Here is a 27,969-nt window from a genome sequence, read left to right as displayed (position 1 = left end):
GTTCTGTGGCATTGTCGACAAGGCCTACAGCCAGACGAGCTGTAATACATCGAGTTACATCTAAAACAATAAATAGAAGAAGAAGATTGTTTTGATTATTGGATTATTTCACAAATGCAAATCACCTTTTATTATTACAAATTACAAAATAAAAGTTGAAAAGTTACAATGAGTTACAAGTAGAAGTAAGGAATGTGATTATTTTTGAGGGTTAGTTTACTGTATTTTTCTGGTATTTTTATAATTCAATACAAGATAAACATATTACTGAAACTGAAAGATATAATTAAGTATGTTTAATCAAACTGAAGTAAAACAAGAAGTTGGTGAGACGACTTGCAAAAGAGAAATAGATAATGAAGTAGATAAAGTTCTACAGGATAGTTTTAAAATTGAAATTAAGGAGGAACCTGCCAGGGAAAGTGCAAATGATATGTTTGATTATTTAGACGTTAAGAAATATTCTATAAAAACTGAAATAGAAAAAGATGACTGTAAGTAAATAAAGAATAGTTATCTACATTTAAGCTACTATTATCTTGCAGACTAATAAAATATTCCTTTTCATCCTCTAATACTGGGAATTTTCGACAAGGATCAAGATAAAGATCGTAAATCTAAAGTGATAAGTAGTAAAAGTCAGTTTTTGTTGGTTCTGAGAATTTTTCCCCATCTGATCTGTCATTTGGCTCTTCATACCTTCTTCCAGAGTGCCAGTCAGTTCATGCCATAATTTTTGTTGCTCATACATTGAACTCACATTGTCCCATATAAGTCTAACATCTAATTATATTATGAAGAATAAACAGTATCAGTATACTTTCTCGAAAACAATTATTTGACTTATACTCTTACTACTTATCACCTTAAAAATATAACTAAACGGTTTACTTAAATTAGAAATTGTGATAAAAAACATGACTATCAAATATGTTGAGTAAATTTATTTACAAGGAAAAATTATAGGGTAGGGCATTTATTTTAAGTATAATTGTAACGTAAAATTCAAACATAGTTTGGAATGATCATTCTCAATAATTACTTATCACATTTGTTACAAATTTCAAATTCATTCAGGAATTGTGATCAAAACAAAGGAGCTTTTCTGATATTTTCTATTGAAAGATTTCTATTTGCTATAAGATAAGCAATAGATGAAGAATTTTTTGTTTAACGTGTCACCTTATGAAAGTCAACACATTTTATAATAAGTTGTCTCATACTCACTACATGAAACATCATACTGATTATACCAAAAGTAAATGCTTGGTCAAAAATTGTTAAAAATAAAATATGCCCTATTTCTTCCATGATAATTTAACAGTGCCAATATATTTACATTATTTTACAAAATGAACTTTGTTCTGCTTTTTTTTCAATGTTGGTAACCCTGACATACCCGACAGTCATTTATGGTTTCAATATTTGTGGTGCCAATATTTAAATTAGTTGTTTCCTAGTAATCAGTAGACCAGACAAAAGGAGTGATAGCATGGCCAAAGAGATCACCTGATCTAACACCCTTAAACTTTTTTCTGTGGGGTGTATTAAAACTAAAGTAGATTGTTCTGAAGCTATTTTCTTGTGGTATCTTACTACAGTTTACTATTTTTACTGAAGTCACAATTTTACTTTAAAGTGTATGTTAACAAAACTGGGTAATGTAGAAGGGCTAAGCTGAAGGATCCGAGCAGAATGCAATTTAATTAAGAAGAAGTTTATTTATTCAAAAATAGGGAAAGCCCTAATAAAAGTAATCAATTTATAACATTAATACATAATAAGATAAAAATAACAATTACACTTAAAATATAGTCCCTACACTCATTAAAAATATAAAACAATAATATATAATATAAAACATGACTCCAAAACAACTACCTAACTATTGGTGCTTTTAATATGGTGCATTAATTTGCTTTTAAACATTTGTACAGATGAACAACTTTTAACAGTTTGAGGAAGCTTATTAAAAAGATCGAAACCCTTAAACAACAAAGAGTTTCTTGAAGCCGTCCTTTTTGTTTTCACAATGTGTAAATTGCACTTACCTAGAGTAGGGTAATTGTGAATATTATTATTCCATGTAATAAATTCACAAAAGTAAGCATGGGCCAAATTATTTAGAATTTTATAAATGAACACCATTGAAAGGTAAAAGACCCTTTGTTGAACTAAAAACCCACTGCAGCATGCTAAGCATTGTTGCTATAGGTGTATATCTGCTTCCACCAAGAATGATTCTTATTCCACGATTTTGTAATTTTTGCAACTGGGTCGATTGATTTAAATTGAAGAGAAAAATAATTGACGAGCAAAAATCGAAGTGAGGTTGAATAATTGCATTAAAAACTATAATTTTAGTTGGAGTTGACAAATTTTTAGATATTCTTGAAAAAAGGTATAATTTTTTAGAAATCTTTTTTAATTCAAAATTAAAATGGTCATTAAGAGACAATAAATTATCCAATTGACAACCAAGGTACTTAATTGTTGTGATGATTTCTATTTTGTCATTGCCAATTTGAAGATTAATAGTATTTATATCAATATTTGAGTATTTGTATTTAGTTGTTATTATCATAGCCTTCGTCTTTAACACATTTAACTTTAGTTTGTTGATCTTTAAATTTTTATAATTCACAAAAATCTTGCATGAAAACATTGTGGAATTCACGTCCATGGTCAACAGTGTATGTGTAATGGGGTGTCATAGTGTTGGGACAATAAGATTATTGACGACTGATTTAGCTGTTTTGTCTTCAAGGGGATACGCCTGTATGAACTTAGTGAGCTCGTCTCTGATAGAGTATTCGAAGAGATCTATGTTAATTTTTTCGAACGGTGTTTTAGGTGTTTCGGTGATGACTATCAAGTTACTTAGGTTTTTTCTACAGATCTTCACTTTTTGACATATTTCGCAGCTTTTTGTGCCCTGCCAATTATACTTGTCTTTATTCTTCGTATAGTGTCATTTATACCCCGATGGAGATTACTTTTACCATGGTGATAATGATGTAGCATTTGGGGTAAACGAAAATATTTCTAGAATTGGTATTTCTAATGGTTTTCAACATAATATATTTGAGATAGTTCAAATTCATTTTGTTCAACATAAACGATATATGTAGAATAGGTGTTGTACTACCGTTTCGGGGCCAAAAGGAAGGGGAATGATGAAATAGTTGCGATTTTTCAGTTTTACTAGCAAATATGTTAATCTTTGACAAGTTAAAATCTATATTGTTTTCCTCGAAGACGTCGTCTAAGATTTTGTGATGTATCTGTTCCATTTTACTTTGCCTAAGAAAGGTGATGATTTTCTTATGGGATTTGTCTAGTAATTGATCATTAGTTATTTCAATTTTAGAATAATCAATGAGTGATTTAGTTTTATGCGATTTCGTTTAGCTCTTCCTCAGATTCCGTATCATTCGAAGATTGATCCTAATATTGATATTTTCTTATGGAAATTCGCACATTACTTGAAATTATTGATTTTTATTCGAGAAAGAGCGTCTGCATTTTTGTTGATTTTTCCCGGTTTATGAACGATTTTATAATTGTACTCCTCAAGCATGAGGCGCCGTCTAGCTAGTCTGCTTAAAGGGTCTTTTATGGAAGGTAACCAGGTAAGTGGATAAGTGATTAGATATATATATATATATATATATATATATATATATATATATATGTGCCCCAATGGGATCGCCCCTCTCTCCCGTAATAGCAGATATATACATGGAACATTTCGAAACAGTAGCCTTGTCCTCGTCAAATCTCAAACCCACCTGCTGGTTACGGTACGTTGATGACACCTTTGTCATTTGGCCCCATGGTAAAGACACATTAGATCTCTTCCTCTCCCACCTGAATGGAATACATCCCAGCATTCAATTCACGATGGAAGTTGAGTCTGAAGCGTCTTTGCCATTCCTTGATGTTCTTATTCAGAAAAATCCACCTCACAGTTTTTCCTATTCCGTGTACCGGAAACCCACTCATACAAACCGCTATCTCAATGCCCAGTCACATCATCACCCCGCCCAACTTAATTCAGTCATCAACACTCTTATTTCCCGTTCCATAAGACTTAGCGACAACAATCACAGGTCATCCGAAATCAATTCAATAAGACAAACACTCCTACAAAACGGCTACCACAAAACCCAAATCAATAGAAGCATTCAAAAACTTCTAAACCCCATTCCATCCAAAAAAGAAACCTTGCCGCCGGATCAACCCAAAATCTTTCTACCTTTTATTAAAGGTGTCACTGACAAGATCAGTAGAACTCTTATCCCTCTTAATATCAAAACCATCTTCACCACTCACTCCAAATTGTCCAATCTCGTTAGATCCGTAAAAGACCAAATCCCCAATGAAGACCATGGTGTCTACGAGATACCTTGTTCCAGTTGCCCACGTACATACGTAGGACAGACAAACCGACGAATCCATAACCGTATTTACGAACATTCTCTATCAGTCAAACATTCCGATACCACTTCAGCCCTAGCCCAACATCATATTCAGACAGGCCACAAAATAGATTTCGAAAAAGCAAAAACCATCGCTCCCATCCGCTCATTAAAAGCGAGAATCATTCGTGAAGCTATCGAAATCGAAAAACGGCCTCACAGCTTGAACACGCGCGATGACGCGAAACGATTGCCGGCAACATGGCGACCCCTTCTTCAGCGACCTCCCGCCCACACCGCTCAGGCCACGTCAGTTCAGACCACGTCAGCGCATACCGTTCCCGCGCATACAGCGAGTATAAAAGCAGCCACACAGGGTAAGACCGGTTGTCACTCGACACTGGGGAGTAGGCAGATTGAGACCTCAGTGCCGAGAGACAGTTCTTGCAATATAGAACACGATACTGGTACGTCTCGAGTGAGGGGAGTAGGCAGATTGAGACCCCGAACTCGAACCGAACCGTATCCCTCTTGATAATGGCTCCAAAATGGGTGCCGAAACGTCGAGTTTTAAATTCTCAACGCGGTTCTTCCCGAGAACTCAGTAATTTTCATATATATATATATATATATATATATATATATATATATATATATATATATATATATATATATATATATATATATATATATATATATATATATATATATATATATATATACCCGGTATTTTAGGCGTCACGCCCTTCCGGTAGGGATCTATGGAAGAGTATCACCGAGCCGCAACCTCTATCTCTTGCCGTACTGCTCCACCATAGGCCGATCAGACACCAGCATATTCTAGTCTAAGCCGCAGATTCATCTAGAATTTTAAACTGCTGCTTTAGACTTTTTGTTTTTCTGTACACCGAGCTGGGGACCGAACCCACGTCCACTGAACCACTCGCAGTGAAGCGAATGAGAAGCCGGCCGTCCAGCCCGCTTGGCTATCTGACCGACGGACGGTGATTAGATACTAGAGTGAATTTTCTTACGAACAGATAGGGTCGGAAATGTTTTACAGCCCATACTATAGCAAGGAGCTCTCGCTCAATGGACGAATTTTATGTTTCAGGTACGTGAAGCGTATACTATAAACAGATCTTTGCCAATGTGACCTTGGGATAATATAGCACTGATGGCGAATGCACTTGCGTCTGTTGTGAGAAAAAATTGTTCCTCAAAGTTTGGATAGGTCAGAATCGGGTCGGAAATTAAAGCGTTTTTCAAATATTCAAAAGCTTACTTGCAATCTGGATCAAAATTGAAAGCAACGTCTTTCTGGAGTAGTCTAGTGAGAGATTTGGAGAGTTTGGCAAAATTTGGAATAAAACGACCATAGTAACCGGCTAGACCTAGGAAAGATTTTATGTCTTTGGTGTTTTCGGTTCAGGAAATCGTTTGATGCAATCGACTTTTGAAGGATTAGGTTTGACGCCATCTTGGGTAATGAGATGTTCGAGATACGCCACCTCTTTCCTCAGAAATTCACATCTGTCAGGCTGGATTTTAAGATTAGCCTTTCGAAGACGTTTGAAGACTTTAAGACTGAAAATATGCTCTTGAATGGTAGGGGAGTATACTATGATGTCGTCCGAAGAGACAAGACATCGTTCGTTTAAAATATCTAGAAGAATATTGTCCATGACACGTTGGAATGTGAATGGTATATGTTTAAGTCCAAAAGGCATACGAGTAAATTCATAGTGTCCGTTTTCAACGGAGAAGGCTGTTTTAGGAATGTCTTTGGGATCGATCTCGATATGATGGAACCCGGAGGTAAGATCTAGAGTTGTGAAATATTGACACTTTCCGAGCTGGTCTAAGAGATCGGAGATATTAGGAAGATGATGTTTATCGTCAATGGTACACTCATGCGGTAGTCTATTACTACTCGCTATTTTTGCTCCCGAGAAGAGTCCATTTTTTTGGGAACGACCCAAACAAGAGATGACCAAGGAGAAGTAGAGGGCCAGATGATGCCTTCGTTGACCATCTTTATTCACTTAAGATTTTACTTCCTCTTTATGGACCTGAGGATATCTGTATGACTTCGGAAAAATGGGTTTGGCGTTATTGGTCTTAATTTGATGTTTGAACTTACGGTGAAAGTCAGGTTGTCTCCCTATAAATAAAATATGTCTTCATATTTTAAGCAAAAATTTGTAACTAGTACTCGTTCTTCCTCGTTAAGATGATCTGTTCGAAGTCGAGATTTGATGTTGTTGGTTCGGTCGATATTATCAAAGCAATAATTTACCAAGTTATCGTTTGACTGTGAATTTACGATAGGGTAGTTCGAATAGGGTTCAATTACAATATCGAAAAAATTTATAATTTTGGGGATTGCGTTTGCATTTACTACGGATGTCTCACTTTTTATTCGCGTGTGCTAACGCGTTGAGGATATGGACTTTATCCTTTTCTTTTTTGTACACAATTGCATCTGTATTCGACAGATGACATGTTAACTTGAATATTTGCTCGGATCTGGAATCTATTTTATTTTTATTAGCAGGTTCAGTGCTACGCGAGTTAGTTTCTACTTTGTAGAGAGGTAATGTTTTAAAGTTGTGATTAGTTATTTGTTCTTGAGGTCTATTGTACATCCGCAATGTTCTAAAAAATCGATTCGTAAGATTCCATCAAAATCAATATCTAAATTATAGATGAACACCTTATGGGGGTTCCCACTTGAAACGGGACCAAAGTTGATTCAGTGACAAGAATCTTTTGGTCTGTAATACCCTGTATGGCAATTATTTCGGGAAAACGTGGTTTGAAATTTTTCGCGGTATTTTATTTAAATATAGAGATACCAGCACCGGTATCGATGAGTAATTTAATCATATTTGATGCGTCCTTTATATAATATAGGTTTTTAGGGTTCACAGCAAGAAAAGGACTCAGCGAAAATTCAGTTCTGCAAAGTTTAAAGACAGGTTCATGTCGTCCAAATTCCGAGTTTGGATCTTATTATGAATTTGAGGCAACGATTCGTTTATTAAACTGTCATTATCTGGTGGGTGGTTCTGGTTCCAAACTGTGAGAAAATGCTGATAGTCCTGGCTATCAATTAAATCCATTGCCATTATTTTGAACGTTATATAAGTTTGGATGGCTACTGAAATTTCGAGTATTGTTAAAATTATGGGAGTTGTTGAAATGCATTGTCATATGATGTATCGTTAATAATACATACCTATAACAGTGCATAGGTACTGATGAAAACCCATTTGAATGTAAAATTTACTCCAAATAATTTTCAACAAAGAGTAATTTAACAATACATATGAAATTGAATACTGATGAAAAGCCATTTAAATGTGAAATTTGCACCAAACAGAGTTTACCGAAACAAGTGTTAAAAAGCGCATATGCGAGTGCATGTCGCTGAAAAACTTTTCACATGCAAAATATGCTCCAGAAAATTTTCGCATAATTCTGGTTTAAAAGCACATATGCAAACTCACAGCGGTGAGTAACTATGAAAGCTCTCACTTAAATTCTGTAGCGTAAGACTGACCATCCGCCGGATTAATCGCAGTTCCGAACAGACACACATCAGCTTTGAAGAGTAAATACGTCTGCAGCGTTTTTTTATTAAATGAAGGGCTGAGTGGATGAAGGAGGTATGTAACAAAAAGTAAGTTTTGAGATATTTGACCCCAAAGTTTTCATTGTAGAACTTTTTTGTAGTTATTGGTTTTCAAATGCTTAAATAATCATACTGTTCTCATGAGTGGTGAAATTAATATGGAAGTTGAGAAAATGTTTAAATATCTGCTAACCAGACAAAAAAAAGATGTTGTGTACATACCTCGTTCTTCCACAAATATTTTGTATATTTCATCTTTGTCTAAAGGATAAAACAGGTTATATGCATACAATTGAAAATACTGTTGTGTAGATATTTAAAATAATATTTATTTTTAATACGTATACATATTTTAATAACACCAAGGATATCGAAAATTGTCACCCCTTAAGTTTATTCATTATTTTCACGCAAAATAAGCTCATAGAACCACCTGTGTTGTTCTGGAACGAAGGGAAGTTGTTGTGTTAAGTTATCAATTTTCTCTTTTGATAGTGCACCGGTTTTCCTGAAAAGTCTTGGAATGTCAAAATCTTCGGAAAGTGTGGAGGGCTTTTTCAAATTTTTAAAAATATTGCCTTTTTTAAAAGGAGTACCATAATCGAAACTCTCCTTGAAGAGGTAGGACCCATAGGTATCTACACGGATCCATTTAATGCCATCACGGAAATATACTTTTTCATTTAGAACATCTTTTTTTCTATTCATCAGTTGCATTTTATTTAGAAGGTTCTCGGTGTCTTTGAAATGATGTTGCATATCAATAACCATATTATTCTTTTTATTGGCAGATGCAATAATTTCACGGTATTGTTGTGGAGTACAAATAGTTTGATGTTTCCTTAATCTTTTTTCAATTCGGCCAAAATCCCGGTCTGAATCCAAGTAGGAATGACCTACTTCAGGAAACTTATGGTCGATTATTTGGAATATTTCTTTTTGTATAAGATACTCATAAACACACACAATTAGGACATTTTTGTTCTGCCCTGCACACGAATCTGTCCAAATAATTAAATGATTTTTTTGTTTAAGTGCCAGCTCAACTTCAATGGTGCTTAAAAGACAACTAGCGATCTCACTACTACCCCTGCATGCTTGGTCTTCAGTCCATGTACAAAAAATGGTTTTATCAACTTCTTTAGTTATAATATGTATGCCTAAATTATAGAACCACATTTGGCGGAGGTAAAATGCTTTAGAAGTACTGAGTCTAGGCAACGGCATCGTTTGTTGGAGGTCGAATGTCATATATGCAACACCATCTGAATTTTTGGCTAGTTCCCTGTCGATATTCTGAGCCTCAAACGCTGCTTTATAATTTTCAATATGTTCCTCATTTGCAGCACCAGAATCGCAAGTGCTGCAAGTGTCACTTTTCGGGTGTCCAAACGATAAGTTGAATTCATTGTTAAAAATATTGCGGTACGTGCATTCTTTAACTTTAAATCGATTTTGGACTTTGTCTGCATTAAATGTATCATAATAAAGTTTATGCATAATAGGAAGCGATAAAAGCGGAGACAGATATTTCTTATGGATATTGCAGTTTCTTGAATAATGAGATAATTCTGAAGGGAAACTTGAAATATGCTGGATTATATAAGCTACAACATCATCTTGAATTTTATTGGGTCTATTTGAGTATTTTCCTCTTTTGTCTGGTAGAGGAGCAGCTAAACCCATCTTAATTTGCTTTTGGATTAAGTCAACCTTCTTCATGCTAATGTTGTATAACGAAACAAAAGCTCGTTTACATGTAATAGTTTGTTTTGCCCCGTATGTTACGTTATATTGGAATGAGGCGGTCTTGTGTTTTAAAGCTCCAGTTCTTTGTCGGTGTGTGGGGATTATTTTGATACTATTATACAGAAAAGAGTTTTTAGCATTTATATCCAGTTTGTACCACGATGACAAAATTTTTTCCCTGTCTTCAATTGTAAATACCTGGGAACACTGTCGGCGACACCTTTCGGGGCATAAATTAGTACCTTTGACAATATTCTTAGCAGGTTTCAACTCACCTTTATAATTTTTGTAGGCCTCTCCTCTTTGCCTGCAGAGTGTAGCATTTCGTTTCTTCCATTCATCAACATTTCGTTGCCTTTTTCTACTTACTTTTATTTTTGGTTGGAAATGTTTCTTTTTGCGATGGACTGTAGGCAATATATGCTCTTTTTCATTTTGTCCAACAATATTTTCATTAGATTTTGCCTGACTTACTAGTATGTTATTATTCTCCATTAGTATATCATTCTCTTCTTCCATCGGTTCATTATTACTCTGTGCATCTACCATCTCATTATCAATCTCGTTGTCTGATGATGAGTTGATGTAATCTTCCGGATCTGGCACGTATTCATCACTATAGTTGTCCCCGAATAAGGTATCGCAACTTGAATCGTAGTTATTGTCTTCTCCATCATCTGAAAAACAAAAGATATAGTCAATTTACTGAAGTAGTTATAAGGCCCTTAATCTACTCTTAGCACATTATAAGTCGTGTCTTGCTATGACAAATTACATAATAATCATAACAAAACAGTTGACCAAGTCATGACATAAAACTTTTGCCAAATTTGTTAATTTCCATATTCATAATAATAACAGTTGGAAATATTTTGTTAGATTTTTTAATTTTAATTAATGTCAGTTTTTACATAAGGAAAACTGTAGTATTACTTGTAATTTCGAATATCTGTTTGATTAAAAAAAACAAAAGATATTAAACTATACATTTGAAGTCAGAGCAGAACTGTTTACCTCCAAGTTAACACTTGGACACATTGTGAAAGTATATGGCACTTTCCCTATAACAACAAAAAAATAGGTACCATTGAATATAACAAAATATTCCTACGTGAATTTCATATTTTATAAAAAAGATACTTACATTCTTCTTGGCGAACTTCATTCTTGCCTGTAGAATAGTCACTACTTGTTGATGAAATTGGCATTTGTAGGTTAGAATTCTCATTTTTCATGGTTTGTATTATATTTTTGTCAATACTCTCGCTGGCAGTTAAAATATTATCATTTAAAGCTAACTGTAACATTATCTTTCCCCTTGAAGTCATTTCAATTATCAATGTGAGCAATATTACTTAACACAACTTAAATTCGCAAAACACGTGTTAATCACAACAATCGTTTTTGTCAAATGGTGAACAGCTCATTCACAGCTAGCTGTTGCGTGCATGAAGGCGGTATGTTACAGAACTTGATCAGGACACTAGTGGAAGGAGGTATGTGCTATTTATGTTTCATACCTCCTTCATCCACTACAAATATAAGTAGTTGTTGATACATACCTCCTTCTGGACATTAGTATTTCTCTTAATATGGCTCTTAGAGTGCTACTGTTAGTTCCACAAAACATATTAACACATACCTCCTTCATCTACGAGAATAACTAGATTTTTGTAAAAATGTTACATACCTCCTTCATCCACTCAGCCCTTCAAATATTGCCCAAGTACTTTCGCTCAGAGCATATTCAGAGGCATTTTGTTAAAATTATAGGCTATCATACAATTTTAGGAATGTCATAAACATTAAATAATACATTTACACAACACTAGACAAAGGACAGTTTAATTTTTTTTTAATTTGAAGAAGCTACATAGTGGGTGACAGCAGGAGAGAGAATCTCTCTCCCGCTGTCACTCACTCGACGGGCCTCAACACTCGGAAGCGGACAGGGTATAATCAGTACTTAGTTACGGGAAAGAATAAGTCTGTCTCAGATCAATACTCCAAGACCGGGTAAGGAACTGCCACTAGATCAACACTCTAGCAGAAGCGGTCGGTCATCAGTCAATACTCTAGGACTAGTGGAGTTGTTATCAGATCAATACCTCCAGTCAATACCCAGACGACCGGTGGAGTTCCAACTAGTTCAGTACTCTAACGGAACTCAATATCTCTTGTGGTATACGCTGTTTTATATCGTCGTAGGCCTTCCATCTCCTCTAGCGTGCGTCGGTCGATGGAAGAGGAACTTGTGGTGCGTGCGTATGGAGCGCTGACGGGACAGACGCATTAAATCTCTTTACAAGCCACAAACCACTCGTGCTGCATTAGGTCTAGCATTATCGTGCATTAACAAAAAAATTTGATCAATACAAGGGGCAAAATGCACTAAATGATTCTGAAGAATATCGGCATGCGTGACGTTAATGAAATTCCACATCATACGCGAGTTTCCACCAAATAAAATGGTGTTTGTTATGTTACATTATGCATATCATTCATTTAGTATTCTAAACGCACGAACTAGTCTATCAGTCGTATCCAGCCAAAAGCGTGAAGTATCTGTCCATTGAACTTGTTCTCAATTCACTTCTTCCTTAACGCCTTAACAAACGAATGTGAGCAGGGGTCGTGGCAAGGTTTCTGCCATGATTAGCTCTTCTGGTATTCTCATCAGTTACCCTGTATCACTCAACCACATTGCAATACTGATATATGGAACACACTGAATCTTTTACTCTTCGGCGATAACGCCAACCTTCTTCGTATAATACAACCGCTTAAACACATTCCTCAGGTGTTAGATTTCTGGATTCTCATTGCATATTAACACTTTAATCAAAAGAATTCCGAAATTCGTAAAAATCAAACCTTAAACTGACTTAAAATCGATTTACCATTAAAGGAACTGAGAATAATACTGATAAAGTTAAACATTCGACGACAAAAAACTTTTCAGTGCCATTTTCTTTTATTGTTAAAAGAAATATTAGATAGAGGTCTTTTAAAATATAGTAAAATACTGTACAGTTTATTTAAATTGGCAATAATTAATTAGTGCGTTAATTTCTTGGAGCAGTATATAAAATTCGAATACCTAATTTTTTATTATTATAATTTATACGACTTACACAAACATATTTCTTCAAGATAATCTAGATGTACTTTCTGCAATCATACATTATTAATTTTCATTTAATTACATTATTCTGATTTAACAGGTAATTATAATTTTAGGTTTCTCTTATAAAGATATTAAAACTGATGCCAGTAGCCGATTAACAAATAATAGAAGTGGCAGTAATTTGACTTCCACTACCAATGTCAACACTGGAGAACATTGTATATGTATTATTTGCAAGAAAACATTGTCAAAAAATTATCGTTTAGAACTACATATGAGGATACACACTGGAGAAAAACCTTTTACATGTGAAATTTGCACCAAACAATTTTCAACGAAAGGAAGTTTAAAATCGCATATGAAAGTGCATACTGGGGAAAAACCATTTGAATGTGACATTTGCACCAAACAATTTTCAACAAAGGGTAATTTAACAATACATATGACAGTGCATACTGATCAAAAACCATTTGAATGTGAAATTTGTACCAACCAGTTTTCAACGAAAAGACTTTTGAAATCGCATATGAAAGTGCATAGTGGTGAGAAACCATTTGAATGTGAAATTTGTACCAAACAGTTGTCAACGAACCAAGTTTTAAAATGGCATATGAGAGTGCATACTGGTGAAAAACCATTTAGATGTGAAATTTGCACCAAACAGTTTTCAACAAAGGGTCGTTTAAAATGGCATATGAGAGTGCATACTGGTGAAAAACCATTTGGATGTGAAATTTGCACCAAACAATTTTTAAGAGAGTTGTTTAATATTACATATGAGAGTGCATACCGATGAAAAACCATTTGAATGTGAAATTTGCACCAAACAGTTTTCAACAAAGGGTCATTTAAAATCGCATCTGAGAGTGCATACTGGTGAAAAACTATTTGAATGTGAAATTTGCACCAAACAATTATCAACAAAGCAAAGTTTACAATTACATAATATGACAGTGCACAATGATGAAAAACCATTTGAATGTGACATTTGCACCAAACAGTTTTCAACGAAACAAGTTTTAAAATGGCATATGAAAAAGCATACTGGTTAAAAACCATTTACATGTGAAATTTGTACCAGTTTTCATAAAAACAAGCTTTAAAATGGCATGTGATAGTGCATCCTGAAGGAAAACCTTTTGAATGCCAAATTTGCACCAAACAATTTTCAACGAAGGGTAATTTAACAATACATATGGCAGTGCATGCTGATGAGAAATTATTTGGTCGTGAAATTTGCAAAAAAAATGTTAGTAAAGGGTAATTTAACAATACATATGACAGTGCATACTGATGAAAAACTATATGTGAATATAAAATTTGCACCAAACAGTTTTCAACGAAACAAGTTTTAAAATGGCATATGAGAATTGATACTGGTGAAAAACCATTTGTATGTGAAATTTGTGCGAAACAATTTTTAAAAAAAGAGTATGACAGTGCATACCGATGAGAAACCATTTGGTTGTGAAAAATATTTTCAACGGAGGGTAATTTAACAATACATATGCCAGTGCATACTGATGAAAAACCATTTAAATGTGAAATTTGCACCAAAAAGTTTTCAAGAAACAGTAGTTTAACATACACATGAGATTGCATACGATGAAAAACAATTTTAATGTGAAATTTGCACTAAACTTTTTTCAACAAAACAAGTTTTAAAATGGCATAATGACAGTGCATAGTAATGGAAAACTATTGGAATGCGAAATTTGCACCAAACAATTTTCAACGAAGGGACACAACAATAATATGATAGTGCATACCGATAAGAATCGATTTGGTTGCGAAATTGCAAAAGAATATATTCATTCAAGGGTAATTTAACAATACATAGACAGTGCATACTGATGAAAAACCATTAGAATGTGAAATTTGTACCAAACAGTTATTAACGAAACAAGTTTTAAATGGCATATGAGAGTGCATACTGGTGAAAAACCATTTGGATGTGATATTTGCGCCAAACAGTTTTCAAGAAAGGGTGGTTTAACAATACTAATGAGACTGCATACCGATGAAAAACCATTTGAATGTGAGATATGCACTAGTTTTCAATACAGAGTTTTAACAAGGCATATGATATTGCATACGATGAAAAAAATTTGGATGTGAAATTTCCACCTTACAATTTTCTACAAAGAGTAATTTAATATTACATATACTGATGAAAAACCATTTGAATGTGAAGTTTGTACCAAATAGTTTTCAAGGAAACGATATTTAGAGTCGCATGTGGGAGTGCATACCATTTGATTGTAAAATTTGCTTCATAGTTTTCAACGAAACAAGTTTTAAAATTGGTTATGACAGTGCATGCTGGTAATAAAACATTTCTATATAAAATTTGCATTAAGGGTAATGTTAAAATAGGGTAGACCGGGGGAATCCCGACATACGGGACAATACCGACACAGGGGGTTTTGGTTTTATTTTTAGTTGAACATGTCACTGTATAGTGCTGCTGCTTAGCCAGTGACACCACAGTTAGGGCTCAGTTAGTTTCTGTCATCCAAGCAAACTAGTTATTTTATTCTGAAATGTTATGTGTTTTATTAGTTTTTAATCTAATTATTGACTTCTCTACAAATGAAGGTACTCCTATAACAAATTATATTATTATAAAAACACTCATAGATACACTTAGATAAATAGAAAGTGCATATTATAAAGATAATTTTAGTATAGTTCATGTTACATTTTAACATTCAGTTAAGTCTGTAGAATTGTATAACCGCCATCTTGTCCTACAGGGGTATTGCCGACACACCAATGGGGGGAAATATCGACTGGTGTCGGTATTACCCCATTTATTTTAAAATTAAATATGCAGTTATTTGATACCAAAGACGTTACTTTTGATGTGTTTTAGATGGTGAAATCGAAAAAAAGAACAACAGAAAGGGGCAAATGGAATTGTGAAGAATCCGTAAAAAGTGTTGCCGCTGATTTGAATATTCCAAGAATTACGCTTCATGATCGTCTCAAATCTAATTCTTCCGAAAAACCAGCCGTGGGAAGGAAATCCTACTTTTGAGCAGAACAAGAAGCTATATTAGCTGATCACATCAAACAACTATCAAACCAGTTGTATGGAATTACTTTGATAGACTTACGGAGACTTGCGTATGATCTTCTTGAAAAGTTAAAAATAAAACATAATTTTAATAAAGGTACCAAAATGGCTGGGGAGGACTGGGTTTTCGGATTTCATAATAGGAATGCTACCTTAAGTCTAAGACAACCCTCAGGAGTTATTGCCTTTAACAAATCTAAAGTGGATTTATTTTTTTCCAATTTCGAAGCAGTTTACAAGAAACATCCTTTTAAGTTCACAAGAATATTTAATATGGACGAAACCGGTATATCTACGGTCTAAAAACCTGGACAGGTTTTAGCTACTAAGGGCCAACATCAGGTGGGCTCTTTCATAAGTTGGGAAAGAGGCAGAAACAGTACGATTGTCTGCACTTTCAGTGCTTCAGGTGCAAATATACCGCCCATGTTTATGTATCCTAGGCAGATAATGTCACCTCAGTAAAGAAAAGGTGGACAGCTGGAGCCATTTACAAATGTTCCCATAATAATGGTTGGTCAAATGAAGACTTCTTCATGCAGTGGCTCACACATTTCAAAGACAACGTAAAACCAACACAGGAATATCCCATCTTATTGATCATGGACAACCACGGGAGTCACATCTCTCTTGATAGTTATGATTATTGTAGATCTAAATAAACTACAGCCTTTGGATTTGTAGTTTTATGGCCCCCTGAAGAAAGCATTCAACATACAGTGTGACAGGTTCTTGAGGGAAAACCAATTTCAGAAGATTTCTATGTATGCCATAGCATTTCAGGGTTTAGTGCTTCAGGGATCTTACTGTACAGCCCTGAAAAATTTACTGATATAGACTTTGTCACTGAACAAGACACTCAAACTCCAGTCATCGTTGACTCTGAAAATGTTTATGAACGTGCACTTGGTGCATTTCAAAGACATTTTGGAATCAGTATCACCTCTTCCAAAATCATTTAATGATGATAAACCAAATCCAAAAAATTCCAGAAAACAAGACTCAGTAATTATGTCTGGCACTCTTATGAAAACGGTTTTGGAAGACACAAAGAAGAAAAAAGAAATTAGTGACCTAAAAACCAAGCGTAGCCTAAACAAAGTTATACAGGATCCAAAGGTCAACCCGAATCTGAAGCTAAAAATGTTGGAAGAGTGAAAAAAGTAAACAATTAAAAGTTGAAAATAAATCCCATATAAAATTGGGCGCCTTAAAACGCAAGGCTACAAATAAAGAAAGAAGGTGTCGAAGACAAATTAATTTTGAAGAATCGTCTTCCGAAGAAGCTATACATGAATCAAAAATATATGATGACACAGAATGTTATGACAGTTTTGAATTATTTTCCTAAACACTGAAATGTGTTTGGTTTGTGGTGAGTCTGGTGTAACAGCTGAACTATGGTACAGATGTGTGTTTTGTGGACAATGGGCTCACGCTGAGTGCAGTGGATATGGTTGCCCTGAAAACTATCAGTGTGACTTTTGTTCTGTGAACTAAGTTCTTTATTGTGGAAACAACTTTTGATTTTTAATATATCTACTTATGTATCTGCTTATCTTATTTTCGTTCAAGTATTTAATGTTTTCGTATAAAGCAATACCATCAGTTGTCTCCTTATTTTCTCATTATTACTACTGTCGGCGTTACCCCAAACGTCTGTCGGAATTGACCAACACTTTGCTAAAGTTAGGGAAATATTGTTTTTAAATACGTAAATGACATTGTTTTACCAATATTACATACCCAATGGATGCGGAAAATTCCAATTATAATATAGGTATTTTCATAAAAACTAATCCCATAAGACTACAACAGGGAGTAAGACAAGGAGACACCATCTCTTCCAAACTATTTACCCTTGCTCTAGAAGACATTTTTAAGCAACTAGAATGGGACAATAAGGGTATCAACGTCGACGGATCATACTTAAACCACTTGCGATTCGCAGATGACATAGTTTTAATAGCCGATAATATCCAAGAACTAAATGATATGTTACAACAATTAAATGCAGTTTCAGGAGCGGTAGGCTTAAAAATGAACTACAGCAAAACAAAAATACTGAGCCGAGACCAGACAAATATAACAATACAAAATCATACCATAGAAAATAATGAACATTATGTATATCTAGGTCATGCTATCAAACTAGGAAAGCCAAATCAAGATGCTGACATTAAAAGAAGAACACAACTGGCATGGGGCGCTTTCGGCAAATTAGCATATATCTTGAAAAACACTTCCATTCCTGTAAACTTAAAGAAAAAGGTGTATAACACATGCATACTACCAGTTTGTACTTACGGCTTGGAGACAGTAGCCCTTACCAAAAAATCTGCTAAAAAATTAGAAACAACGCAAAGAGCAATGGAACGAATCATGCTTGGAATATCACTAAGAGACAAGATTAGAAACACCGAGATAAGACGTAGAACGAAGATTAGGGATATTGTGGAAGAAATTGCAAAAATGAAATGGCGCTGGGCAGGTCACGTAGCCCGATATAATGACAACAGGTGGACACGGAGAATTCTAGAATGGAGACCAAGGACAACAACAAGAAGCATGGGAAGACCTCAAAAAAGATGGGTAGATGACATAAGAACAGTGGCAGGCAAACAGTGGATTAGATTGGCACAAGATAGAGAAAGATGGAAGCAATTGGGAGAGACCTACATTCAGGAGTGGATGGAAAATGGTTGACAAAGAAGATTTTCATAAAAAACCTAACTAATATAGAATAAATCTGAAAATTCAAATTGAAGGTGTCTGGATTCTCCCGGTCTACTCTACATATGACAGTGCATACTGATCAAAAACCATTTAAATGTGAAATTTTCACCAAACATTTGTCAACGAAACAAGTTTTAAAATGGCATATGATTTTGTATACGATGAAAAACCATTTTGATGCGAAATTTCCACCAAATAATTTTCAATAAAGAGTAATTTAACAATATATGTGACAGTGCATATTGATGAAAAACCATTATGAAAAAATCTCTAGATATAGTTGAACTCTTTCGAATATTTTTCATAGACCCCTCTAAATAAGTTTATATTTATTTGCCATTATTTGACTCTATAATAAAAGTTTCAATTTAACTGCTTGTGAATACGTTTACTTATATAATTAATATATATTAAACACGAGTTCCTAGTTTTTTATTATTACGATTTCCGCGACGTAAAAGAACATATTTTCTTCACCAACCTAACTTTGATTTCTATAACCATACATTTTTTTTGAACCTATTCTCTATCCTTCCATTGTTGGATGTAGGTCTCCCCCAGTTCTCTCCATCTTTCCCTATCTTGAGCTGTTCTCTGCCATGTGGGACCTCCTTGTTTCCTGATGTCATCTTTTCACCTCATCTGTGGTCTGCCTCTTGATCTCTTTGCATTGTAAGGACGCCACTTTCCGATGGCTTTGTTCCATCGTCCGTCTTGGAGACGTTCATTGTGTCCAGCCCATTTCCATTTCAGTTTTGCTGCTTGTTCTATCGCGTCTACTGTCTTTGTTCTGGTTCTGATCCACTGGTTACGTTTTCTATCTTTAAGTGGTATACCCAACATTTGTCTCTTCATCGCTCTTTGTGCCTTCCTTATCGTATCCAAATTGGCCTGTGTAAATGTCCATGTCTGTGCTCCGTAGGTGAGCACCGGTATTATACAGGAGTTATATACCTTGCTTCGTAAGTATAGAGGGATTGTTTGATTTATTAGAACGTAAGAAAGTTTGCCGAACGCTGCCCATCCCATTCTTACTCGTCTCGATATTTCGGCTGTTTGATTTTCTCTGTTAGCTCTGATTGCTTGTCCTAGATAGATATACTCATTTACCTGTTCTATTTTTTCTGTTTGTATTTTTATTGCCTCTTGGTCTTCCGTGTTTGTCATTACTTTTGTTTTGTTGAAGTTAATTTTTAGGCCTTTTTGCAGTGATTTTTCATGAAGTTCATTCAGCATTAATTCTAGTTCTTGTCGTTCCGAGGAGATCAGGAGTATATAATCCGCATATCTAAGGTGATTTAGGTACTTTCCGTTAATACATATTCCTCTGTTTTCCCAATCTGTTGATTTTATTATATCTTCGAGGGTCAAGGTAAACAGTTTAGGTGAAATTATATCGCCTTGTCGGAGTCCTCGTTTAACTTTTATATTATCCGTTATTAATTTGTCGTCCAGAATTACGGTCATGTTTGCGTTTTGGTAAATATCATGTATCAATTGTCGGTATCTTAAATCTATGCCACTATTGACCAGAGCTTCTTCCATCGCCCAGTGTTCAATGCTGTCGAAAGCCTTTTCATAATCTACGAATGCTAAGTACAGCGGAAGGTTGTATTCATTGGTTTTCTCAATTAAGATTTTACACCATACATATTAAGTTTTATTTCGTTACAATATACACTAGTCCAAGATGGTGAAGAGCCGCGAGGTTCGCAGATGATAGAAAAAGGAAGTATAAGTCTTGTCCGACAGTTATAACTATTTTATTTACACTGAGAATATAATTTCTGATTACTCATAATTTGTTGTGGGCTTTTAAATTAACAAATTACGGTTAAGGTAAGAAATTAAAGACAATTGGAAAATGAAAAAATTCGGTCTCGGTCCGAATTGTCTTTTATACTTACCTACTGCATGTTGCTGAACTTTTCTTAAATCTGTTTACAATTGTCCAAGTTCTGGTTAAATCTTTCTAAAATTTAAAACGTTATAAATTAGTTATTGCGTATTATTGAGCTTTCCCCACTTTTTCGAATTTTACCAAAGCGCGTCCAGAGCTTGCGTCTCTTCACTATCTTGGGCTAGTGTGCTTTCAAGTAAATATTTTTTACAAAATGCATAGCCAACATTCAGCACAGATCTTTAGGAAAGAAAAATTAGAAATGTTATTTTCTAAAAGAAGAAAATATTTATACTGATTGTCTTAACCGTAATATGGTGCATTTCCACCTCTGCTTCTAATCACTCCAAATTGTTCTGCTAGTTCGGTTGAGACCTTAATTGCCTCGCAAGAGGCAACTACGGGCTGGCCAACCGATTGGTTCAGTGCCAACTTCCAAAAACTAGTCTCAACCTACTCGTGCTGCATTCAGTTCTAGCATTATTATGCATTAAGAAAAATTTTTGATCAATACAAGGAGCACAAGGCACAACATGAATCTGAAGAATATCTAATATATAACACTTAGCAGTAAGATTGTCATTATTCAATACCAAATCCATGCGTCTTGTTAATGAAATGTGTTCCCACAGCATGCGCAAGCCTCCACCAAATAAAATGGTGTTTGTTGTGTTACGTAATGCATATCATTAATTTAGTCTTCTAAACGCACGAACTAGACTATCACTCGTATCCAACCAAAAGCGTGAAGTATATGCCCATAGAACTTATTGCTAATCCACTTCTTCCCATTTCGCATGATCTCTGCCAAAATGCAACTGTGCTCTTACACTGGTAACTTACACTTATGTTTTGAAGCTCAGATTTCAACTGACGGGTTTTTACAAATCGTTGTCTTAGCGGACTGAAAGCCTTAACAAACGACTGTGAACAGGGGTCGTTGCAAGGTTTCTGCCATGATCAGCTCTTCTGGTATTCTCATCCAGACACCTTCCATCCAACCACAGTGCGATGCTGATGTGTGGAACACACTGAATCTTTCACTATTCGGCGATAACGCCAATCTTCTTCGTATAATAGAACCCCTTGAGCACATTTCTTAGGATCTCTGGATTCTCATTGCATCTTAACACTTTAAGCAAAAGGATGCCAAAATACGTAAAAATCAAATCTTAAACTGACTTAAAATCAATTTACCATTAAAGGAACTGAAAAATAATACTGATAAAGTTAAAAATTCTAAAATTGCAAAATCTTTTCAGTACCATTGTATTTTGTCGTTAAAAGACAAATTGCACGGAGGTCTTTCAAAACATAGTAAAATATTGTACAGTTTATTTAAAATTGCCATATTTTTCTAAAAATAATAATTAGTGCGTTAATTTCTTGGAGAAGTATAGAAAATTCGAATACCTAATATTTTATTAAAATTTGTACGACTTACACATACATATTTCTTCAACTCAGCCTAGATATATTTTCTGTGGTTATATATTATTAATTATCATTTAATTACATTATTCTGATTTAACAGGTAATTATAATTTTAGGTTTCTCGTGTAAAGATATGAAAACTGATGTCAGTAGCCTAGTAACAAATAATAGAAATGACAGTAATTTGAACCAATATCCAACTTCTACTACCAATGTGAACACTGGAGGACAACGTTTTTTATGTATCATCTGCAAGAAACTGTTATCAAACAATTATCGTTTAGAACTACATATGAGGATACACACTGGCGAAAAACCTTTTACATGTGAAATTTGCACCAAACAATTTTCAACGAAAGGAATTTTAAAATCGCATATGAAAGTCCATACTGGGGAAAAACCATTTGAATGTGAAATTTGCAACAAACAATTTTCAATGAAAGGAACTTTAAAATCGCATATGAAAGTCCATACTGGGGAAAAACCATTTGAATGTGAAATTTGCAACAAACAATTTTCAACGAAAGGAACTTTAAAATTGCATATGAAAGTCCATACTGGGGAAAAACCATTTGAATGTGAAATTTGCAACAAACAATTTTCAAGTAAGGGTAATTTAACAATACATATATCAGTGCATACTGATCAAAAACCATTTGAATGTGAAATTTGTATCAAGCAGTTTTCAACGAAAAGACTTTTAAAATCGCATATGAGAATGCATAGTGGTGAGAAACCATTTGAATGTGAAATTTGCACCAAACAATTTTTAAAAAAGATTTATTTAAAATCGCATATGACAGTGCATACTGATGAGAAACCATTTGAATGTGAAATTTGCAGCAAACCGTTTTCAACAAAGAATTATTTAAAAAAACATATGACAGTGCATACTGATGAGAAACCATTTGAATGCGAAATTTGCACTAAACCATTTTCAACAAAGGAGAATTTAAAAGTACATATGATAGTGCATAGTGGTGAAAAACCATTTGAATGTGAAATTTGCACCAGATCGTTTTCAATGAAGAAATTTCTAAAATCACATATGAGAGTGCATACTGGTGAAAAAATTATTACATAATTCTGGTTTAAAAAAGCACATATGCAAACTTACTCTGCTGAGTACCTATGAAAACTCATACTTAAATTATGTAGCTAAAGACTGACCATCCGCCGAATTAATGACAGTTTCGAACAGACAAATCAAGTTTCAGCTTTGAAGAGGAAATACGCCTGCAGCGAATTATGAACATTCTTGGGAAAAACACTTTTTTAAAAACTAAACTTCACAATTAAAACTTTTATTTTCGACTTACAAAGATTTTAGTAACAACAATAAATTAAATCAGGCTGAAAATATTGATTTTAACATGGTGTTTTTATAATTTATTAATTGCTGATCTTGCTGTTCAATACGTCGCAATTTAGTCCAGAATGTTCAAGCGGTAGCCCCGTGTTGGAATCCACGTGGTGGAATTTACTGGATAGTAGCGGTCATTGTACTGTAACTAGCGCCATCGCCAAAAATCTCTAGATATAGTTAAAGCTCGCTCGAATATTTTTCATCATCATAAGTGGCTCGACAATCCGTTGAGGATCTTGGCCTGCTCACAAAGAAGTTGCCACTCCTGGCAGCTTCCCTCCATCTTCTCACCCTTAGAATCTGTAGGTCTTCTTCCATATCATGAATCCATCTCCTTCGTGGTTGTCCTCTACTTCTTGTGCCCTCTGGTTTTGAAAATGTTATTCTCTTCGTGTATTCGTGATCTGACATCCTAGCAGTGTGTCCAGCCCGTCCAAGTCCCTGCACTTTAACGAATTTCACAATATCTGGTTCGGTATATAACTGATATAGTTCAAAGTTGTATCTTCGACGCCATAGCCCATTTTCATTTACGGCCCCAAAAATCTTTCCAATAATTTTTCTCACAAAAATACCAACAAGTCTTTCATCATTTTGAGATAAGCTTCACGTTTCAGCCCCGTATATTAAAATATAAAACCGGTCTTATTAAGGTCTTGTGAGCTTTACTGCACGTTTTATATTTTTATTTTTTAAATGTTTCTGGAGACCGTGAACAGTTCTGTTTGCTATTGCTATGCGTCTTTTTATTTCGTCGCTTATCGTGTTTGTTGCGTTTACTAGCAATCCAAGATATGTGAATTCTTTGACTTGCTTAAAGGTATAGATTTCATCGATTCCTGAGGCTTTATTGTCTTTAAGTTTTAGGATGGCATTTGACAGTTCTTCTCTTGTTGGGTCTTCAGTGTGTAATTGACGTCGTAGATTTTGTTGATTGTCTATGTTGTAACCCCCTTCAGTATCGTTTATATTTAGATGTTCGCTGAAATGTTGTACCCAATCTGTTAAGAACTGAGTTTTTATCATGTAGAATTTCACCGTTAGTGTCTACAAATTTTTAATCATAGTTTAAATTCTCGACGACTATTATTTAAGGATTTGTAGTATTTTCTCGTTTCATTTTTATCGAATAAACTTTGTATCCCATTGAGAGTGTTCTAATGAATACGTTTGTCCTCTCTTCTAAGACGTCTATACTCTTCTCTTTTTTTTTTTCGTGTACAACCTGCGTCGATTATTTTTTGATAAGCTGCTTGATATGTTTCTTTCTATTTGTGGCCATTTCGCACTCATGATCACGCTTATATTTCAACCGATTTCTGTTACACAATATCTTGTATATTTGCACACAGTTGGTTAATGTCTTGTTCTTCTTCAAAGTTCTATCCCTATTTGATCTTCTATTTTCTGTCTGTATACATTTGCAATGTCGGGATCTTTTAGTTTATTAATGTCGATTTTTTCTCTACTTTTCCCGATCTTTTTTTAAATTGGATATTCTCTCTTTAAATCGTGTTTTAACTAAATAGTGATCATTATCTATCTTTGCTCCTCTAAAAGACTCAACATCTAATAAGTTAGAGCAGTGTCTTGCTTCGATGGTTATATGATCTATTTGGTTAATCGTTTCATCATCAGGAGATTTCCAAGTTCCCTTATGTATATCTTTATAAAAAAATCGTGTCCCAGCTATTACCATGTTCTTAGGAATCGCAAAGTTTATGATCCTGAGACCGTTATCATTAGAGTCTACGTGTAGGCTCTCTTTTCCGATGGTAGGCGAAAATATATTCTCTCTTCCTACTTTAAATTCTCTTGCTATTATTTTGATGTCATTTTTTGGGCACTCCTCGTACTCTCGGTCTAGTTCCTCATAGAACATGTCTTTTTCATCATCCTCCTTTTCTTCCGCTGGAGGATGGACGCTAATAAAGCAAATATTAGCGAACTTCCCTATAAGTTTTATTCGACCTATTGTATAATCAATAGCTTTGAAATCAATTATACTATGTTTGACCTTGCTGCTTACAATAAATCCGGTACCAAATTCGTGTCGGGTAGGATGTCCACTGTAGTAAATATTGCAGTTATTTTTTTCCAGGATGCCTGAGCTAGCTCATTTCCTGTAAAGCAATGATATCTGCTATGGCTTTATTCATTTCTTGTATGAGCAGAGCCGTGGCTCCAGGCTGATAAAGGCTTCTTACGTTCCACGTGCAAATTTTTAAATCATTATCCCTATTTCGTTTGCGAGTTCGTCGTAGGTTAGACAGTTCGATTTCTTTCTTTGTAGCTCTCATAACAAAAGGTTTTTTACAGTTTGGTACAGTTGGTGCAATTTGGCGTTGGGATAACTACTCAACCCCCTTTTCGGAGGGCTATTTCACTCGCTCTCGTCAGTTCCCGACCTAACTTTCCACCCGGGTGGGATACCGGATCTCCAGTTGGGTTGTTCGGTTTACAGGTGACACCAGAGTGATGGTGAGAGCCGGATTTGAGTAGAAGGGGCTAATTGGAGTAACCTGGAATCAACTCCATGTTTTCGCATTCTACCCCTTTATCCCCCGAATATTTTTCATAGACCCCTCTAAATAACGTGTAACAATCCAATTTTCCTAAATTTAAAATTTCGGTCAGTCTGTACAAACATATTACGTGGACAATTTTTGTGGCCTTCAGTCTCACCTATAAGTTATGTCTGGGTTAGAGTATTTGTAATTTCTCATAAACACTTAAACGCTTCTTAAATTACTCCACACAAAAGCGATCTTACAAATCAATCTCAAAATAAAATTAGTTCGTGCATAATTAGGATAAGAATTTAGACGTTCTCATGAGAACAAACTACTATTGCAAACATAGCTGTACGTTCTTTCTTTAAACATCTATTAGGAGTGTCTATATCACCCTTACTTTTAATTAGCCTGGTTGAACCTATAAATAACCCCCAGACGCCATTATTAGTTCAGAGCAGTTTTGGTGTGTAGTGAAGACACTTGTTGAGTAACCTTCTAAGTTTTTTTTTAATTGTTCAGTTCAGTAGTGAAACTCGTGTATGCGATAAGTTGTTTTATTTATTTTAACAATAAAACATTGAAAACTTTGTTTTAAACACTTCCACAAAACTCATTATAATTTACCATCACAAAGGGTATTGTTCAATACGCCTTTGCGATGATGCAAGTATACTTGCTGAGCTCTCTTGTTTAAAACAAGCCCTCATCCAAACCGCGAAAATCATATCAATAGGAGCATCCACAGACATCAGTCTCCCACTCAATCTCAATCCAAATACTCAGACCCTCATCATACGAAAGCTTTTCTTTGCTTCCTTACATCAAAGGTGTCACTGACAAAATTCTTAAATCAAGAGGAATAAAGACAATATTTAATCCCCATCAAAAACTTTCATTTCTTGTCCGATAAATCAAAGACAACATTCCAAATGAACAAGACGGAGTTTATGAAATTCCTTGTGCAGACTACCCCCGATCCTATATAGGCCAAACAAATCGTAGAATCCAAAATAGAATTTATGTACATTCCATTTCTGTTCACAACTCCGATTCAATCTCAGCTCTAGGTCAGCACCATCTTCATACAGGTCACAAAATTACTGCAAAAATACTGTATAAACAAAACAAAAATTTAAACTGTAAAAAAATATGTACATACATACTCGTATAGTACATATGTATACGTGAGAGATCAATATATACATATGTAATAAGTTTAATTTGTTTTTCTTTGCTGCCAAATCGCGGATTCTTTTCAGCACTAACAACTGAGCACTAGCAACTGTGCAATTAGACTCAGGCTGGTTCTCGAACCACTTTATAGCAGTTTCCAATGAGTTATATACATCGGAATGTGAAGGCTTTGGATCATCATTATCATGGTCATCGTCGCTGCTATCCTCGGCTTTATCGTCAACCATATTAGAAACAATATCGACAATTTCATCGTCCTTGTAGATTATGATCGAATTCGAGCCATTCATTAACATCCTGTTCGTCACATTCTTCGAACCCAGGTATATTAGGACATATTGCAGCGATATCTGTCATATTTTCGCCCTGAACGCTTTCGATTTGTTTGTCATCTTGTATTTTCCATAATTTATTCCATCCATTTTTTAAATTTTTATTAGTCAAACTATCCCACGAGTCCGCTAATATATGACAGCAGTCTTTTAAATTTAACTGTTTCGAAAAAGTGATCACGCTATCTTCGTCTCGTTCAGCGATAAGCAAACGTTGTAACACTTGCTTTCGGTACAGTTTCTTACATTTAACAATGATTCCCTGATCCATGGATTGCAAAAGAGCCGTTATATTGGGGGGCAAAACATTACCACAAAATCTTCGTCAACTGCGTTTAAACTGTCTAATCCAGGATGAGTCGGCGCATTGTCAATAAGCAGCAATATTTTTCCCGTCTTTTCTTCTTTCTCCCTGTGTTTTTTACTTCGGGTATAAACATCTTAGAAAATCACTCCATGACGATTTCCGAATCCATCC

At 34.8% G+C, this 27,969-nt stretch overlaps 2 protein-coding genes across 3 annotated transcripts in view; both read left to right on the top strand.

Moving 5' to 3' along the window:
• The first annotated feature begins 117 nt into the window (after window positions 1–117).
• The window catches only part of LOC140439582 (uncharacterized), a 74,391-nt gene continuing 46,539 nt past the window's right edge, over window positions 118–27,969 (top strand). The window contains exon 1 of the mRNA XM_072529588.1: window positions 118–210. The gene's annotated coding sequence lies outside the window, so the exon portion shown is untranslated. The remainder of the gene's footprint in view (window positions 211–27,969) is intronic.
• On the top strand, window positions 204–27,180 carry LOC140439583 (uncharacterized). 2 transcript variants are annotated; one of them, XM_072529589.1, is made up of 2 exons: window positions 204–494; window positions 22,200–27,180. In XM_072529589.1, exons 1-2 carry the CDS (start codon window positions 293–295, stop codon window positions 23,165–23,167), a joined length of 1,170 nt encoding a protein of 389 aa, XP_072385690.1. In that variant the 5' UTR covers window positions 204–292; the 3' UTR covers window positions 23,168–27,180. The 2 variants fall into 2 exon arrangements, with proteins under 2 accessions (XP_072385690.1, XP_072385691.1); XM_072529590.1 differs by lacking the exon at window positions 22,200–27,180 and adding an exon at window positions 13,048–14,289.

Source organism: Diabrotica undecimpunctata, chromosome 4 (assembly GCF_040954645.1).
Source record: "Diabrotica undecimpunctata isolate CICGRU chromosome 4, icDiaUnde3, whole genome shotgun sequence".
In the NCBI taxonomy this organism is placed as follows: Eukaryota; Metazoa; Arthropoda; class Insecta; order Coleoptera; family Chrysomelidae; genus Diabrotica; species Diabrotica undecimpunctata.
The sequence above is the reverse complement of the archived record's forward strand: the minus strand, read 5'-3'. Positions and strand labels throughout refer to the sequence as shown.